Source organism: Ranitomeya variabilis, chromosome 4, assembly GCF_051348905.1.
Source record: "Ranitomeya variabilis isolate aRanVar5 chromosome 4, aRanVar5.hap1, whole genome shotgun sequence".
In the NCBI taxonomy this organism is placed as follows: Eukaryota; Metazoa; Chordata; class Amphibia; order Anura; family Dendrobatidae; genus Ranitomeya; species Ranitomeya variabilis.
Window position 1 is genome coordinate 444,014,135 of NC_135235.1, and position 20,142 is coordinate 444,034,276.

Below are 20,142 nucleotides of genomic sequence, written 5' to 3' on the forward strand. Positions count from 1 at the left end.
CAATTTGAAGTTGTCCCAGGAGAAGACTCAGCTTTTTGCCAACCGCCGGCGTCGGGTTGGTCCTCGGCTTTGTGTTGGGGACTTGGTGTGGTTGTCTTCTCGTTTTGTCCCTATGAGGGTTTCTTCTCCTAAGTTTAAGCCTCGGTTCATCGGCCCGTACAAGATATTGGAGATTCTTAACCCTGTGTCCTTCCGTTTGGACCTCCCTGCATCTTTTTCTATTCATAATGTTTTTCATCGGTCATTGTTGCGCAGGTATGAGGTACCGGTTGTGCCTTCCGTTGAGCCTCCTGCTCCGGTGTTGGTTGAGGGCGAGTTGGAGTACGTTGTGGAAAAAATCTTGGACTCCCGTGTTTCCAGACGGAAACTCCAGTATCTGGTCAAATGGAAGGGATACGGTCAGGAGGATAATTCTTGGGTGACTGCCTCTGATGTTCATGCCTCCGATCTGGTCCGTGCCTTTCATAGGGCTCATCCTGATCGCCCTGGTGGTTCTGGTGAGGGTTCGGTGCCCCCTCCTTGAGGGGGGGGTACTGTTGTGAAATTGGATTTTGGGCTCCCCCGGTGGCCACTGGTGGAATTGAACTGGTGTGCATCATCCCCTCTGTTCACCTGTTTCCATCAGGATGTGGGAGTCGCTATTTAACCTTGCTCCTCTGTCACTTCCATGCCGGTCAACATTGTAATCAGAAGCCTTTCTGTGCATGTTCCTGCTGCTAGACAACTCCCAGCTAAGTTGGACTTTAGTCCTCGTTTGTTTTTGCATTTTGTTCCAGTTCACTGCTGTAGTTTCGTTTCTGTGTCTGGAAAGCTCTTGTGATCTGAAATTGCCACTCTGATGTTATGAGTTAATACTAGAGTCTTAAAGTAATTTCAGGATGGTATTTTGATAGGGTTTTCAGCTGACCATGAAAGTGCCCTTTCTGTCTTCCTGCTATCTAGTAAGCGGACCTCAATTTTGCTAAACCTATTTTCATACTACGTTTGTCATTTCATCTAAAATCACCGCCAATATATGTGGGGGCCTCTGTCTGCCTATCGGGGAAACTTCTCTAGAGGTGAGCCAGGACTATATTTTCCTCTGCCAGGATTAGTTAGTCCTCCGGCCGGCGCTGGGCGTCTAGGGATAAAAAACGTAGGCAACGCTACCCGGCTACTGTTAGTTGTGCGGCAGGTTTAGTTCATGGTCAGTTTAGTTTCCATCCTTCCAAGAGCTAGTTCTTATGTTTGCTGGGCTATGTTCTCTTGCCATTGAGAACCATAACAACAACGGTTCTGCAGGGCACTCGAAAGATTGGTGTCGGGAATTGCATGTGGGCACTGACTCTACCCCATCCTATCAAAAACAAGGGGCTTACAGGGTGGTTCACGAGTACGAGCAGGTATTCAACAAACACCCCTTAGATTTTGGGCAGGTGAAAGGGATCCAACACCACATCCCCACGGGAGATCACCGACCCATAAAAGAGAGATACCGCCCTGTACCCCCAGCCCATTACCAGTGTGCCAAGGACATGTTGCGAGAAATGAAGGAGGCTGGGGTGGTGAGAGACAGTTGTAGCCCCTGGGCAGCTCCATTAGTCCTGGTTAAAAAGAAGGATGGTACAATGAGGATGTGTGTTGATTACAGGCAGTTGAATCGTATTACACATAAGGACGCATACCCACTGCCCAGGATAGAGGAGTCACTGGCTGCCTTAAAATCTGCTAACTACTTCTCTACCTTAGATCTCACCAGTGGGTACTGGCAGGTTCCCGTGGCGGAGGCGGACAAAGAGAACACGGCCTTCACGACACCGATGGGTCTCTGCGAATTCAACTACATGCCCTTTGGATTGTGCAATGCCCCGGGGATGTTCCAGAGGATGATGGAGTGCTGTCTGGGGCACAAGAACTTTGAAACCGTACTGCTGTATTTGGATGATGTCATTGTCTTCTCTAAGACCTACGAAGACCATTTGAAGCACCTGGCTGAGGTGTTTGAAGCCCTGTCCAACTTTGGCTTAAAGGTGAAACCGTCCAAATGTCATCTGCTGAAACCTAAAGTGCAGTACCTGGGCCATGTGGTGAGCGCTGAAGGAGTGGCCCCAGACCCCGACAAGGTCACGGTGATCCAGGATTGGCCGAAGCCCAGCAACCTCCACGAAGTCCGGCAATTCCTCGGGCTGGTAGGCTATTACCGGAGGTTCATTAAGGACTTCACCAAGAAGGCCGCGCCCTTGCAAGACCTGTTGGTGGGCCAATCAAAGAAGACCAAGGGGAAGAACACCCCATTTGATTGGAACGAGGGGCTGGAAGGATCCTTCACTTGCTTGAAGTCGGCACTGACGGGAGAAGAGGTACTGGCCTACCCCGAATACGACCAACCGTTTGTGCTGTACACGGACGCCAGCAATGTAGGATTGGGAGCCGTGCTGTCCCAGGTCCAGAAGGGCAAGGAGAGGGTCATCGCTTAAGCCAGCAGGAAACTTCGTTCCTCGGAAAGGAACCCTGACAACTACAGTTCCTTTAAGCTGGAATTCCTTGCCATCGTCTGGGCCGTGACAGAGAGGTTCAAACACTACCTGGCCTCAGCGAAATTCACTGTTTTCACGGATAACAATTCGTTGACACATCTGGACACCGCCAAGCTCGGGGCCTTGGAACAGCGGTGGATGGCCCGGCTGTCCAACTACAACTTCACCATCAAGTACCGGGCGGGACACAAGAATGCAAATGCTGATGCCTTGTCTCGAATGCCCAATTTGCCGGAAGCAGAGGAAGACCCGGAGGTGCTTGAAGAGGTGGAGCTACCTGCATTCCATCGCCCTAAAGCCACTCAGAACTCCCATCATGTGAGGAACGGGCACAAAAACCAACCGGGTGCCACGCTGAACCCCCTTCCCCACCACGGGTGGGCGGAAACCCAGGATGGTGACCCCGCAGTCCGTCGGGTGAAAGAGCTCTTGACGCAGGCAGGGTTGCATCCCGGCCCAGATGATCCACAGGAGACCCAACAGCTGTGGCGGGGGAGAAGCAAACTGTTTATCCATGATGGCAAGCTGTGCCGGAGGAGCATCGACCCACGTACTCATGAATTGGTGTGGCAGATAGTGGTACCGAGGCGGGATGCGCCCATGGTTCTGGGAGCCTACCACGATGGAGCCGGACACTTCGGATGGAGGAAGCTAGAGAGGCTGCTCCGAGGGAGTTTCTATTGGATTGGCATGAAGAGAGCCATTGAGAAGTGGTGTCGGGAGTGCGGTCCATGTAGCCTACGCAGGAAGGACCGTGACAGCCAACGGGCTCCCCTGCGGCCTATCATCACCAAACGGCCGCTCGAACTGGTCGCGCTGGATCATGTGAAGCTGACATCTAGCCGGTCAGGCTATATCTACGCTCTTACCATCGTAGATCACTACTCCAGATTTTTGGTGGTTGTACCTGTCAAGGATCTAACGGCCAGGACTGCCGCCAAGGCCTTCCAGCAGTACTTTTGTAGGCCCCATGGCTACCCAGAGAAGGTACTGACCGATCAGGGACCAGCCTTCGAAGCAGAAGTGTTCCAAGAGTTCTGCCAAATGTACGGGTGTAAGAAGATCAGAACCACACCGTACCATCCTCAAACCAATGGGATGTGCGAAAAGATGAACCAAGTGGTGATTGACTTATTGAAGACCTTGCCCGTAGAGGAACGGAACCTGTGGCCGACAAAGTTGCCTGACTTGGTGGATATATACAATCACATCCCAGTAAATTCTACCAACTGCACTCCAGCGTACCTGATGCGAGGAAGGTCTAGCCAGTTACCCGTTGATCTGGACATGGGGGTCCTAGTCCCCGAAGATACCTCACCGGATGCAGATTGGGATGTAGAGAGGCAGCAAAGATACCGCAAAGTACAGGAGTGCGTAGAAAGAAGTCTCGCCCAGGCTAGGCAGAAACAAGAAAGGGACTACAACCAGCACGCTCCTGCGATTCCCCTGTCACCTGGTGAGCAAGTACTCAAACGAAAGAGGAGGCTACACAAGCTCGATGACCAATGGGAAGCGGAACCGTATACCATCCTGCCATCCGATTTCGACAACACGAAGGTCTGTCTCATCAGCAAGGACAGAGGGGAGACCTCGACGGCGGTATCCAGGGATCACCTTAAGGTCAGCCCTGATAAGTTGAGAGAGAGGGAAACGGCTCCAGGAATCTCCCCACCTGTAGAAAAGGAGAAGATGATCCACACTGTCCTTGGTGACTTTCCCCAGTCCTGGACTCAGATAAATCAGGCCATCGTGGTACCTGTTCTAACGTTCCCCCAGCTGAACCCACCAGAAACAAGGGTGGTACCAGATCATCCGGTCCCGCAGCCTCAGCAAGCTCAGCAGATCCGACCTGAAGATGCCATGCCAACCGTTGAACCAGCAAGTCCTCCCTCTGCTATCGGCGAATCTGTCGTACCCACTGTTGGTAGCAGCAGCCCCGAGAGCTCTAGCCTGCCAGTGCTACCGAGACTCACTAGAAGTGTAGCCAGAAGACAGTGCACTACACCAGCGATAGCAAGCATAGCAAGCCCTGCTAGGTCAATAGCGACCACTGCGCTGCGAAGGTCCACACGCAGCACTCAGAATCAAACTCCCCTCCGCTACAAAACGTGGAGGTATTAATGAGGGCTGCTATTTAGTTGAAAATGTTTGTGTGCATATTTTCTGTTACAGGTTTTAAAAATGGACAACGGAGTAATGGACAGTGAATTGCTCCAAAGACTTCTAAAAGGGGACCCCTTTGTTTACCCAGGGTCCCCGTTGTTTTAACCACTGAACTGAGAGTCATAAACTGTGCATGACCTAACTTTCGCAACGTTCAAGAAGTCCTCACCTCCCATAAGGGGAAGCACTGTTATGTTTAATTGTTTATAATCTTTCAAATTGTTGTGTGTTTCCTGTTAACATGTATTGTTGTTCTTGTTTTCCCAGTCCGGGAGTACTGGATTTAACCGGGGGGGAGTGCAGCGCCCCAGAGTCCTGGTCGTTGCAGTAATGTCGCTCTGCCGCTAAGGGGAGTGATGTTACGTCTGACTGCACTAAAGGAGTTCACCTGATCAGGTAACACTCACATTACACTTCACACTCCGGCCACCAGGGGGGGTGGTTCTATCTAGTAGGCCACTCCTCACACTCTGGTAAAACTGGGGGTTGGACAGGAAGACAGGGAGAAGGAATTGGGAAGAGCTAGAGAGAGGACATGTCAGGGATGGGATCCTGACAGGTTCCTAAGAAAGGACAAGAAGCGAAGTTTATGGTGCCGAGTGAGAAAAGCAGGAATACAGCAAAGAGGCAATAGAATACCAGAAGGAGTCGTGCTGTAAGATAGAGGCAACATCTTTTTGAGGCGCAAACAGTCGGTGGCCGGAACGCTGAGAAAGTAAGAGACTTTAAGCATTACTTCAAACCACGGCAGGACAGCCAATTATAGGTTGGCTGTCTCACACATATCACCTAAGCAGACAACGGAGGCAGCTGTGGGAGAGGGGCGACTCTAGAGTCCCAGAATAACTCCAGGCCTACCCCGTCATACGGGTGCATCCTGCCATATCATCTGGGGGACGGAGAGGACGAGCATCAGAGACAGACAGAAGCAGTTGTGAGGACTATCCCGGGGTGCTCAGCAGGGAAGGACTACAACACACAGGCGCTAGAAGGTAGACGCTGATTCCCACCTGTGAAGGGGGCTCCTGATGTGCCTTCGGACCGGCCGGTCTCAGACAGCCCGGTTAACAGTGCCCTGGATTGGACACCTGAAGCCTTCAGTAAAGAGGTAAAGAGACTGCAACCTGGTGTCCTCGTTATTAACTGCGACCGGCACTACACCGCACCACCACCACCATCCACATCTATTATTGTACGCCCCTCAGCAGGGTCACGGACCGGGTCTAGCCACCGTGACAACCCCAGAGCAGAGACTCAGAGGCCCGGTACCGGGTACCCCTCGGCCCTGCGGCAGTGGGGGCGCTACAGATACGCATGTGCAAGTAGCTGTCAGATAGTGTGAATAGCAACCCTATAACCATATCTAAACTCTTTGTGCAGTGTCATTGGAGGGGACGTGAGTCGTGACGTAATTCCTCTTCATTGGAATAGAGAAGGTCAGAGCTCTAGATTGTTGTGGGGACTGAAGGAGGTCAGGATGTTCAATTGTAAGGTGTAACCAGTTACCCAACAAGTTTGATTCATAGATGTGATCTAATGTATCATTATTGATGGTAATACAATGGTAACTGCTTGTAATTATGATAGAAATAGAAACAATACTACCATGCAATTGTAATGTTTTCCTGAATAGGGTAACCACAGTATATGATTTTTCTATGCTATTTTTATATTTTTAATGTGTTGTATACTGTGATGGCAGTGATGAGAATCATATACGAGGGTTGTTATGTGTCCCCCAGGATGTGCATAGAAACATATTGAACCCGCTGGAGAGCGTTGTAATTACAGCCACAGCTGTGGTTACAATGCAAATAATAGTAAGTGTGGACTGGGTCAAGCTATTTGATCAAGTCAGATTTAGGAAAACCTGATATGGGTTTTTTATTTTTGGAGAGATCTGTCCAGAGGTAGTGGGGTGGATCTCTCCCACCAAACCGGGTCTTGCAAGTTGCCCATGGCCATGATTCACATTTAATCCTATAGGTAAGGGTTGGGTGTGTCAGTGTTGGTTTTTAGGCAGCAGAGCTGGAGGTTCTGTGTATGCCTGGCTGTGTAAGATTAAACACAGACCAAAACCAGAGGCAAGAGTAAAGCCATTGGCTGGAGTCACACGCAACGTATAAAAGTACGGTCCGTTTTTTACAGACCAAATACGCAGAAATGTTCTCTGAACAGTGATCCGTATGTCATCCGTTGGCAGGGTGTGGCTGCGTATTTTGCTCATGTAAACCTCCATATGTAATCCATATGGCATCCGTACAGCGAGGTTCTCTCGCCGGCTTGCAAAATGGGCATAGAATGGATCCATGGGCTCAAATATAAAAACATATATACAGTCTATATATATTTATATATATATATATATATACTAGATTGTGGCCCGATTCTAACGCATCGGGTATTCTAGAATATGCATGTCGATACTGTGCCCGTCGCTGATTGGTCGAGGCCTGGCGGCAGACTGTGCCCGTCGCTGATTGGTCGAGGCAACCTTTATGACATCATCGTCGCCATGCTGTGCCCGTCTCTCATTGGTCGAGGCCTGGCGGCCTCAACCAATCAGAGACGCAGGATTTCCAGGACAGACAGACAGACAGACAGACAGACAGACAGACAGACAGACAGACAGACGGAAAAACCCTTAGACAATTATATATATAGATATATATATATATATATATATGTCAGTGAGACACATATATATATATATATATTTATATTTAATACAGCGCTAGATTGCTTAAAAGCCGGTAATTCAATTGCCGGCTTTTGCTATCTCCTTATCAAACCAGACAGGATATGATATCATTTCATATCCCTTATTTTTTTACATATTCCTCATTACTAATGTTAGAAGTATCTGTGTGCAAAATATGGGGGCTCTAGGTGTTAAAATAAAGGGTTAAATCAAGGAAAAAAATGACGTTGGCTCTCGTGCAATTTTCTCCACCAGAGTAGGAAAGCCAGTGACTGAGGGCAGATAGTAATAGCCTAGAGAGGGACCATGGTTATTGCCCCCCGCAATAACAGCAAAATTGCCCCCAGCAAAAACATCTGCCCCCAGCCACCCCAGAAAAGGCAGATCTGTAAGATGCGGCTATTCTGGCACTTAGCCTCTCTGTAGCAATGGGATATGGGGTAATAAAGGGTTAATGTCACCTTGCTAATCTAAGGTGACATTAAGCCTGGTTAATAATGGAGAGATGTCAATAAGACACCTATCCATTATTAATCCAATAGTAGTAAAGGGTTAATAATACACACACACATTATGAATAAAGTATTTTAATGAAATAAATACACACATGGGGTTTTAAAATCTTTATTGTACTCTTAATCCACCTGAAGACCCCCGTTCTGTGAAAAAAATAAAATAAAAAACCAACAATATCCTATACCTGTCCGTTGTACAGTCATGTCCCACACTGCAAATCCATCTGAAGGGGTTAAATACATTTACAACCACGAGTCTGCTAATGCAGCTGTTGCTCCTGGTTGTAAAAACTGGGGAATGAATGGAAAGCAGGTTAACGTAGCTACCTAGACTTGCAGTGATGTGCCCCCTGCTGGCATAAACTTACATGAACTCTAGCGTGGGAAAATATTCAGAAAACATCTGTGATTTAACCCTTTATTTTAACACCTAGAGGCCCCACATTTTGCACACAGACACTTCTAACATTAGTAATGAGGAATATGTAAAAAATAAGTAATATGAAATGGTTTACTGTATGTAAACCATGTCTCATATCCTGTCGGGTTTGATAAGGAGATAGGAAAAGCCGGCAATTGAATTCCCGGCTTTGAAGCTATCTACAGTAGCTCTGTATTAAATATAAATATACATATGTGTCTCACTGACATATATATATACAGTACAGACCAAAAATTTGGACATACCTTCTCATTTAAAGATTTTTCTGTATTTTCATGACTATGAAAATTGTAAATTCACACTGAAGGCATCAAAACTATGAATTAACACATGTGGAATTATATTCTTAACAAAAAAAGTGTGAAACAGCTGAAAATATGTCTTATATTCTAGGTTCTTCAAAGTAGCTACCTTTTGCTTTGATGACTGCTTTGCACACTATTGGCATTCTCTTGATGAGCTTCAAGAGGTAGTCACCGGAAATGGTCTTCCAACAAGCCTTCACTCTGCGGTCCAGCTCATCCCAAACCATCTCGATTGGGTTCAGGTCTGGTGACTGTGGAGGTGAGGTCATCTGGCGTAGCACCTCATCATTCTTCTTCTTGGTCAAATAGCCCTTACACAGCCTGGAGGTGTGTTTGGGGTCATTGTCCTGTTGACAAATAAATGATGATCCAACTAAACGCAAACCGGATGGAATAGCATGCCGCTGCAAGATGCTGTGGTAGCCATTCTGGTTCAGTATGCCTTCAATTTTTAATAAATCCCCAACAGTTTCAGCAGCAAAGCACCCCCACCATCACACCTCCTCCTCCATGCTTCACGGTGGAAACCAGGCATGTAGAGGCCATCCATTCACCTTTTCTGCGTCGCACAAAAACACGGTGGTTGGAACCCAAGATCTCAAATTTGGACTCATCAGACCAAAGCACAGATTTCCACTGGTCTAATATCCATTCCTTGTGTTCTTTAGCCCAAACAAGTCTCTTCTGCTTGTTGCCTGTCCTTAGCAGTGGTTTCCTAGCAGCTATTTTACCATGAAGGCCTGCTGCACAAAGTCTCCTCTTAACAGTTGTTGTAGAGATGTCTGCTGCTAGAACTCTGTGTGGCATTGACCTGGTCTCTAATCTGAGCTGCTGTTAACCTGCGATTTCTGAGGCTGGTGACTCAGATAAACTTATCCTCAGAAGCAGAGGTGACTCTTGGTCTTCCTTTCCTGGGACGGTCCTCATGTGAGCCAATTTCTTTGTAGCGCTTGATGGTTTTTGCAACTGCACTTGGGGACATTTTCAAAGTTTTCCCAATTTTTCGGACTGACTGACCTTCATTTCTTAAAGTAATGATGGCCACTCATTTTTCTTTACTTAGCTGCTTTTTTTATCTTGCCATAATACAAATTCTAACAGTCTATTCAGTAGAACTATCAGCTGTGTATCCACCAGACTTCTGCTCTACACAACTGATGGTCCGAACCCCATTTATAAGGCAAGAAATCCCACTTATTAAACCTGGGCACACCTGTGAAGTGAAAACAATTCCCGAAGACTACCTCTTGAAGCTCGTCAAGAGAATGCCAAGAGTGTGCAAAGCAGTCATCAAAGCAAAAGGTGGCAACTTTGAAGAACCTAGAATATAAGACATATTTTCAGTTGTTTCACAATTTTTTGTTAAGTATACAATTCCACATGTGTTAATTCATAGTTTTGATGCCTTCAGTGTGAATGTACAATTTTCATAGCCATGAAAATACAGAAAAATCTTTAACTGAGAAGGTGTGTCCAAACTCTTGGTCTGTACTGTATATATATATATATATATATATATATATATATATATATATATATATATATATATACAGTATACTATGTGTAGACATTTATTCTATCTATTCTATTCTAACCTGTCACTGTGATTTTACTGTGCACCACGCTGAATTAGCAGCTTTTCTATAGAACACTGGTGCGGATTTCTCGCAAGTCACACTGATGGTCCGTGTGTAATCCGTATTTTTTTCACCCCATAGACTTTCATTGTCGGATTTTTTGCGCAATACGCTGACAAACGCAGCGTGCTGCGATTTTCTCAGCCCGTAAAATACGGCTGCGAAATATATGGCAGATGGGAGATGCCCCATAGAGAATCATTGGTCCGTGTGCAATGCGTTGTTTTTGCGCCTCTCATACATCCGTAAAACTCTCTAGTGTGACGCCGGCCATTGCCGCACCCATGAGTTATACAGTGGTGCTGTAGCCAACGGCAGCGGATTGCATATGGACATTCTGGCTCTGAACCGGATGATAAAAGTTTGAATTTATTTCATAAATTGGCAAATAAAGGCGTTTAAGTTTTACTTTCTCGGGTCACTACCTCATTACCGTACTTACAATATAAACATATTAAAAAAAAAACTATTGCACTTTACTTACCCTCCCCTAGTCCTGTACAGTGTCTCCAGCTGTAAACATATTTTAAAAAAAGCTATTGCACTTTACTTACTCTCCCCTGATCCTGTACAGTGTCTCCAGCTCTGCCCCAGTCTCTGTTGCTTGGCTGTAAACATGACATCACATCAACAGCACTGCAGCCAAGCACTGAACTTGTGCCTTCTACAAAATCATATGAGCTCAGTAATTGGCTGCAGCATTATTGACGTGACATCACAGATGAAACCTATATGTAATCACAGGAGCAGTGCTGGAGACACAGCCTGGATCATTTTTTTTAAAGCATTTAAAAGATAAAGTACCCAACAAAAGAAAACAGTGTATAGGTGCAATACTAAAATGTGACATAAAAGGTGTACAATCCAGTAAACCAATAGGTAAAGGTGTGTGTGCACAAAATCAGCAGGATATCTTCTCAAATCCTTAATTCCTAGATCTCTTGAGGAACCATTATCCGGCTGCGAAACAAGTTGAGATATATATGTGGATAGATGAGTACCTCGATACATCTACTATATAATTGTCTAAGGGTCACTTCCATCTGTCTGTCTGTCCTTCTGTCTGTCTGTCACGGATATTCATTGGTCGCGGCCTCTGTCTGTCATGGAATCCAAGTCGCTGATTGGTCTCGCCAGTTGCCTGTCATGGCTGCCGTGACCAATCAGCGACGGCCACAGTCTGATTAGTCCCTCCCTACTCCCCTACAGTCAGTGCCCGGCGCCCGCTCCATACTCCCCGCAGTCAGTGCCCGCTCCATACTCCCCTCCAGTCAACTGTCATACAGGGTTAATGCCAGCGGTAACGGACCGCGTTATGCCGCGGGTAACTCACTCCGTTACTGCCGCTATTAACCCTGTGTGACCAAGTTTTTACTATTGATACTGGCTATGCAGCATCAATAGTAAAAAGATCTAATGTTAAAAATAATAAAAAAAAATAAAAAATCATTATATACTCACCTTCTGCCGCCTTTCCCGCTCCTCATGATGCTCCGGTGACCGCTCCATGCAAGTGGCAGGTTCCGGTGCCAAGGATGGTATGCTAGAAGGACCTGCCATGATGTCACGGTCATGTGACCGCGACGTCATCATGGTCATGAGACCGCGATGTCATCACAGGTCCTGCGCTCATACCAGCCCTGGGAGCGGAAGCTGCCGCGTGCACCGAACACAGGGCCAGGACTTCAAGGGGCCTTCGGAAGGTGAGTATATGTTTATTTTTTAATTTAAGTCTGTATACTACGTGGCTCTGTGCTGTATACTCCGTCGCTGTGCAATATACTACGTGGTTGGGCAATATACTACGTACGTGGCTGGGCAATATACTACGTGACTGGGCAATATACTACGTGACTGGGCAATATACTACGTGGGCTGTGCAATATACTACGTCGCTGGGCAATATACTACGTCGCTGGGCAATATACTACGTGACTGGGCAATATACTACGTGACTGGGCAATATACTACGTGACTGGGCAATATACTACGTGACTGGGCAATATACTACGTGGCTGGCCAATATACTACGTGACTGGGCAATATACTACGTCGCTGGGCAATATACTACGTGACTGGGCAATATACTACGTGGGCTGTGCAATATACTACGTCGCTGGGCAATATACTACGTGACTGGGCAATATACTACGTGACTGAGCAATATACTACAAGGGCTGTGGAATATACTACGTCGCTGGGAAATATACTACGTCGCTGGCAATATACTACATGACTGGGTAATATACTACGTGACTGGGCAATATACTACGTGACTGGGCAATATACTATGTGGCTGGCCAATATACTACATGACTGGGCAATATACTACGTGACTGGGCAATAACTACGTGACTTGGCAATATACTATGTGGCTGGGCAATATACTACGTGGGCTGTTGAATATACTACGTGGCTGGGCAATATACTACGTCGCTGGGCAATATACTATGTCGCTGGGCAATATACTATGTGACTGGGCAATATACTACGTGTCTGGGCAATATACTACGTGGCTGGGCAATATACTACGTACGTGGCTGGGCAATATACTACGTACGTGGCTGGGCAATATACTATGTCGCTGGGCAATATACTATGTGACTGGGCAATATACTACGTGTCTGGGCAATATACTACGTGGCTGGGCAATATACTACGTACGTGGCTGGGCAATATACTACGTACGTGGCTGGGCAATATACTACGTGGCTGGGCAATATACTACGTCGCTGGGCAATATACTACGTGACTGGGCAATATACTACTTGACTGGGCAATATACTACATGGGCTGTGCATTATACTACGTCACTGGGCAATATACTACGTGACTGGGCAATATACTACATGACTGGGCAATATACTATGTGACTGGGCAATATACTATGAGACTGGGCAATATACTACGTGACTGGGCAATATACTGCGTGACTGGGCAATATACTACATGACTGGGCAATATACTATGTGGCTGGCAAATATACTATGTGACTGGGCAATATACTACGTGGCTGGCCAATATACTACGTGACTGGGCAATATACTACGTCGCTAAGCAATATACTACGTGGGCTGTGCAATATAATACGTCGCTGGGCAATATACTACGTGACTGGGCAATATACTACGTGACTGGGCAATATACTACGTGGGCTGTGCATTATACTACGTCGCTGGGCAATATACTACGTGACTGGGCAATATACTACGTGACTGGGCAATATACTACGTGACTGGGCAATATACTACGTGACTGGGCACTATACTACGTGACTGGGCAATATACTACGTGACTGGCCAATATACTACGTGGCTGGGCAATATACTACGTACGTGGCTGGGCAATATACTATGTGGCTGGGCAATATACTACATCGCTGGGCAATATACTACGTGACTGGGCAATATACTACGTGACTGGGCAATATACTACGTGGGCTGAGCATTATACTACGTCGCTGGGCAATATACTACGTGACTGGGCAATATACTACGTGACTGGGCAATATACTACGTGACTGGGCAATATACTACATTACTGGGCAATATACTACGTGGCTGGCAAATATACTACGTGACTGGGCAATAAACTACGTGGCTGGCCAATATACTATGTGACTGGGCAATATACTACGTGACTGGGCAATATACTACGTGACTGGGCAATATACTACATGACTGGGCAATATACTACGTGGCTGGCAAATATACTACGTGACTGGGCAATATACTACGTGGCTGGGCAATATACTATGTGGCTGGCCAATATACTACATGACTGGGCAATATACTACGTGACTGGGCAATAACTACGTGACTTGGCAATATACTACATGACTGGGCAATATACTACGTGGGCTGTGCATTATACTACGTCGCTGGGCAATATACTACGTGACTGGGCAATATACTACATGACTGGGCAATATACTACGTGACTGGGCAATATGCTACGTGACTGGGCAATATACTACGTGACTGGGCAATATACTACATGACTGGGCAATATACTACGTGGCTGTCAAATATACTACGTGACTGGGCAATATACTACATGCCTGGCCAATATACTACGTGACTGGGCAATATACTACGTTGCTGAGCAATATACTATGTGGGCTGTGCAATATACTACGTCTCTGGCCAATATACTACGTGACTGGGCAATATACTACGTGACTGGGCAATATACTACGTTACTGGGCAATATATTACTTGGCTGGCCAATATACTACATGACTGGGCAATATACTACGTGACTGGGCAATATACTACGTGACTGGGCAATATACTATGTGGCTAGGCAATATACTTTGTGACTGGGCAATATACTACATCGCTGGGCAATATACTACGTGACTGGGCAAAAACTACGTGACTGGGCAATATACTACGTGGCTGGGAAATATACACCTGTGTTGTGTAATATACTACGTGGCTGGGCAATATACTACGTCGCTGGGCAATATACTACATCGCTGGGCAATATACTACGTGACTGGGCAATATACTACGTGACTGGGCAATATACTACGTACGTGGCTGGGCAATATACTACGTACGTGGCTGGGCAATATACTACGTGGCTGGGCAATATACTACGTCGCTGGGCAATATACTATGTGACTGGGCAATATACTATGTGACTGGGCAATATACTACGTGACTGGGCAATATACTACGTGGGCTGTGCATTATACTACGTGGGCTGTGCATTATACTACGTGACTGGGCAATATACTACATGACTGGGCAATATACTACGTGACTGGGCAATATACTACGTGACTGGGCAATATACTACATGACTGGGCAATATACTACGTGGCTGGCAAATATAGTACGTGAGTGGGCAATATACTACGTGGCTGGCGAATATACTATGTGACTGGGCAATATACTATGTCGCTGAGCAATATACTTTGTGGGCTGTGCAATATACTACGTCGCTGGGCAATATACTACGTGACTGGGCAATATACTACGTGACTGGGCAATATACTACGTGACTGGGCAATGTACTACGTGACTGGGCAATATACTACGTGACTGGGCAATATACTACATGACTGGGCAATATACTATGTGACTGGGCAATATACTGTGTGACTGGGCAATATACTACAACGCTGGGCAATATACTACATGACTGGGCAATAACTACGTGACTGGGCAATATACTACGTGGGCTGTGCAATATACTACGTGGGCTGTGCAATATACTACGTGGCTGGGCAATATACTACGTGGCTGGGCAATATACTACGTCGCTGGGCAATATACTACGTCGCTGGGCAATATACTACGTCGCTGGGCAATATACTACGTGACTGGGCAATATACTACGTGACTGGGCAATATACTATGTGGGCTGTGCAATATACTACGTTGCTGGGCAATATACTACGTAACTGGGCAATATACTATATGACTGGGCAATATACTACGTGACTGGGCAATATACTATGTGGGCTGTGCAATATACTACGTTGCTGGGCAATATACTACGTAACTGGGCAATATACTACGTGACTGGGCAATGTACTACGTGACTGGGCAATATACTACATGACTGGGCAATATACTACATGACTGGGCAATATACTATGTGACTGGGCAATATACTGTGTGACTGGGCAATATACTACAACGCTGGGCAATATACTACATGACTGGGCAATAACTACGTGACTGGGCAATATACTACGTGGGCTGTGCAATATACTACGTGGGCTGTGCAATATACTACGTGGCTGGGCAATATACTACGTCGCTGGGCAATATACTACGTCGCTGGGCAATATACTACGTCGCTGGGCAATATACTACGTGACTGGGCAATATACTACGTGACTGGGCAATATACTATGTGGGCTGTGCAATATACTACGTTGCTGGGCAATATACTACGTAACTGGGCAATATACTATATGACTGGGCAATATACTACGTGACTGGGCAATATACTATGTGGGCTGTGCAATATACTACGTTGCTGGGCAATATACTACGTAACTGGGTAATATACTATATGACTGGGCAATATACTACGTGACTGGGCAATATACTATGTGGGCTGTGCAATATACTACGTTGCTGGGCAATATACTACGTAACTGGGCAATATACTATATGACTGGGCAATATACTACGTGACTGGGCAATATACTACGTGACTGGGCAATATACTACGTGGACATGTATATTCTAGAATACCCGATGCGTTAGAATCGGGCCACCATCTAGTGTTGATATAATAATAAAGGAAAATGTTTTTACAATATACTATGTGGATTATTTATTATTATAACCACATGTTTTGTCTATTTATCCTGCAAGCTCTATTGGCCTCTATTGGGGGCGCCAGTTGAGCATTTTATTAGGTCGGAGACCTTCATGATTAGACTACATTGAAGACAGGGGACACATAGTGTACTATCTGGTGGTGTCCTAGTCTTTTACCCCCAGTGAGCTGTATATCTAATCTCTTGGATCATGTCGAAGTTTGAATATTCCTGATATTCCTACTTTGCAAGCATCCATTTTTCTTCTTGCACTGTTAGAGATGGCCTCCATCTATACCAGGGTTGATACAGGGACAGACAGCATTGATTTGATTTGTGTTTTTGAACTAGTGTGCCAACCTCTGCCTTTAGGTAGGATTACAGCTAGGGTATGTACGGGCCATTAGTACCTTTTATCTATTGGTTTAATGGAATAGACACTTTTTATGTCACATTTTAGCACTGCACCTATAAACTTGTTTTTTTTTCTTGGGAACTTAACCTTTTAAATGGTTTAATAAAAGCAATATTTTAAGGGGATGTTTTTGTTAGTTTTAAGTTTTGCAAGAGCATAAAATTAGCATTGAAACATGCTTTAGTTAAGCCATGAAGAAAATTAGTTTGAAACGTGTTAGCCAGTATGTGGAACTTGTGATTTACCTGTATGTTCCAAATTAAAGTTTTTAACCAGAATGGGCTGTGAGTTGGATTAACTACATATTAATGTAGAAAGGACAAGTTTTATCTTTAGTACATGGACCCCTCTTCTGTATATGCAAAGTTTTTTGGTGGTAGGGCCCTTGTTAAGCCTTTATGCCTAATCACCCAGTAGTTAACTATTATTTAATATACATTCCTGATCTGTTATTATATACAGCAAGATTTTTCCTCCATTACTCCCAATGAAATAGCTTCACTTTGCAAGGAGCTCATAGAAAACCATATCTCTCATCATGTCATATTTATGGATGCTTCAATTCATTCACGTGATTCTCCTTACTGCACTGGACCCTGGCGACCACCCAGTTATTTTTACCGCGACTTTAACAGACTTAAATTTTCTGAGTTTTTGGGCACCTGTACTAAATATCCCTATATCTGCGTGTCAGTGTTGTTCACAATGCTGAACTTAATCTGTTTGTATTTAATTAGCGAGTTTATTTCTGCTTACAATGGAGAGTAGCAGCTTTGAAGAAATCAAAGGAAACAAGTAGTTTCACAGCTGATGATGACGCATCTGCTTCTGTCTTTCAGCATTTTTTATTTTCTCTCCAAATCGCAGTATATGGAAATTAGGGTTACTTGGTAGCAAAAGTTATATAATTGTTTCACTGACTTTGGCTAACACCTGCTGTATTTTTATATATAACATGTTCCCTTTTATAAAATAATATGTAAAATGCAGTGGTGTAACTAGAGACTTATGGGCAACAATGCAAAAATTAAACGGGTACACAGCATTATGTTGGTCAGATTTATGGGCCCCTGTAATGATGTCCTCTGTCCTGGTCCCTATCATGTAGTTATGTACCCCATCCTGTAATAATGTTCTCTGTCCTACAATAATATCCCCCTTCCTGTAATAATGTACCCATCTTGTAATAATATCTCCCATCTTGGGCCCTTCCTGTAATAATGTCCCACTTCCTGAGCGACTTCCTGAAATGTCCCAATCCTGTAATAATGTCCCCCATTCTGGCCACTTTCTGTAATAATGTCCTCCATTCTGTACTAAGGTCCCTCATCTATCCCCCTTCATGTAATAAGGTCCACATCCTGGCCTTGTCCTATAATAATGTCTCTCATCCTGTAATAATGTCCCCCATCCATTAATAATATCCCCTATCCTGTAATAACGTCCCCAATCCTAGCCCTCATCCTGTAATAATGTCCTCCATCCTGGCTCCTTCCTGTAATAATGTCCCCCGTACTTTCCTCTTTCTGTAATAATGTCCCGCATCTTGGCCTTTTAACGTAATAAGGTCCCTATCTATGCCCCTTCCTGTAATAAAGTGCATGTCCCACATCCTAGCCCCTTCTTGTAATAAAGTCCCTCATACTGGTGTCCATCCTGTAATAATGGCCCCCATCTAGTAATAATGGCCCCTATCCTGTAACAATTTCCCTCATCCTGGCACCTTCCTGTAGTCACGTCCCCTATTTTGGACCACTTCCTGTAATAACGTCCGTCATTCTGCCCCATTCCTGTAATAATGTCCCCCAGCCTGTAATATTCTTCATCCTGATGTCCATTCTGTAATAATAGCCCCCGTCCTGGCCCCATCCTGTAAAAATGTCCCTCATCCTGGCAGCAATCCTATAATAATGTCTCCCATCCATGGCCCCTTGTTGTAATAATGCTCCCCATCCTGGCACTTTCCTCAAACACATTTAGCCACAAAAGAATAAATGATTATTCTGTTTTTCCATGCTCAGCAGTGCCCTCTTCCTTCTCCATAGCCAGCACAGGGAGGGAGGGCGGCGCATGCCAAAGATGTCATGCAACGCACGCAACAAGCACTCCAATGTCAAGTGCTGGCTTCTGATAGGCCAGCAGCCTCTATAACTATTGTAGCACAGGGATCTGATGGCTCGTTGCGCTACATTTCAGCTGGATGTGCGTCCAATTGACTCATGCAGTTGGAAACTGGGATGGTATTGGTGGGCCCCCTGACCTCATGGACCTGGTTGCAGTCGCACCTTCTGTAATCGCAATCGTTACACCCCTTTTAAAATGACTAATGTTACAATATTAGCTGTTTCATTATTTGCATTGCTTTGCACCCATATAAAAGTAAAAAAATTGTCATTATCTTCTCAGGAGCCGAGATCTTCCTTCTTGCAGATGGCAGCCTCACTAGAACAGCAGCTCATTGTCATCTTCAAAGTGTTGGAGGAATATGACCTTGGTCCATTTTCTGTTATCACAAGTCATTATCCTGGTCACCGGTTATTCCTGAAGACAGTAAGAGTTTTGTGTGAGTCTATTCAACCGGGTTGGAGCCCTCAAGATGAACTGATATTAGAGCCAGGAACTGGTCCGAGGGGGACCCAAAGAGTTCTCCGACAAATTTCCGCTCCTGTGCTTCTACTATTTTGCTCCAGAGAAGAGGCTGAGGAACTTTTCCCTATTGCTGGTGAAGCTGGACTTCTTGGACCAGACTATATCTGGATTGTACCAAGTTTTACAATTGGTTCTCCAGAACACCCTGCCGAATTCTTCCCTGTTGGACTTGTGAGTGTAGTAACTGATGGTTGGCGAAGAAGCCTACGGCAAAAGGTTCGGGATGGAATAGCAGTAATTGCTGCAGCAGCAAGGAACTATTTGCAGAAACATGGTGAGCTGTCCAATCCTGAAGGAACCTGTTTGACACCAGGACAGATGCAAGGAAATGACACTTTGTATAGGTAATGTACATGTTAAAGAAACATCATAGTTGACCAGATACGTTAAATTCACTAATTCAGTGTTTTATTAGAATTCTTTCTTTTGCCAGGAGGTCATATTTTATTTTCTGCATTTTCTTTCTTGGCCTTTATTGTCTTTCTCAATTTAAACATTTTTATGTCCTAAAAT

At 45.3% G+C, this 20,142-nt stretch overlaps 1 protein-coding gene across 1 annotated transcript in view; it reads left to right on the forward strand.

Moving 5' to 3' along the window:
• GRIN2C (glutamate ionotropic receptor NMDA type subunit 2C) overlaps positions 1 to 20,142 on the forward strand; it is an 87,852-nt gene that overhangs the window by 15,835 nt on the left and 51,875 nt on the right. The window contains exon 3 of the mRNA XM_077251495.1: positions 19,387 to 19,973. Coding sequence (XP_077107610.1) covers positions 19,387 to 19,973 — 587 coding nt within the window. The remainder of the gene's footprint in view (positions 1 to 19,386; positions 19,974 to 20,142) is intronic.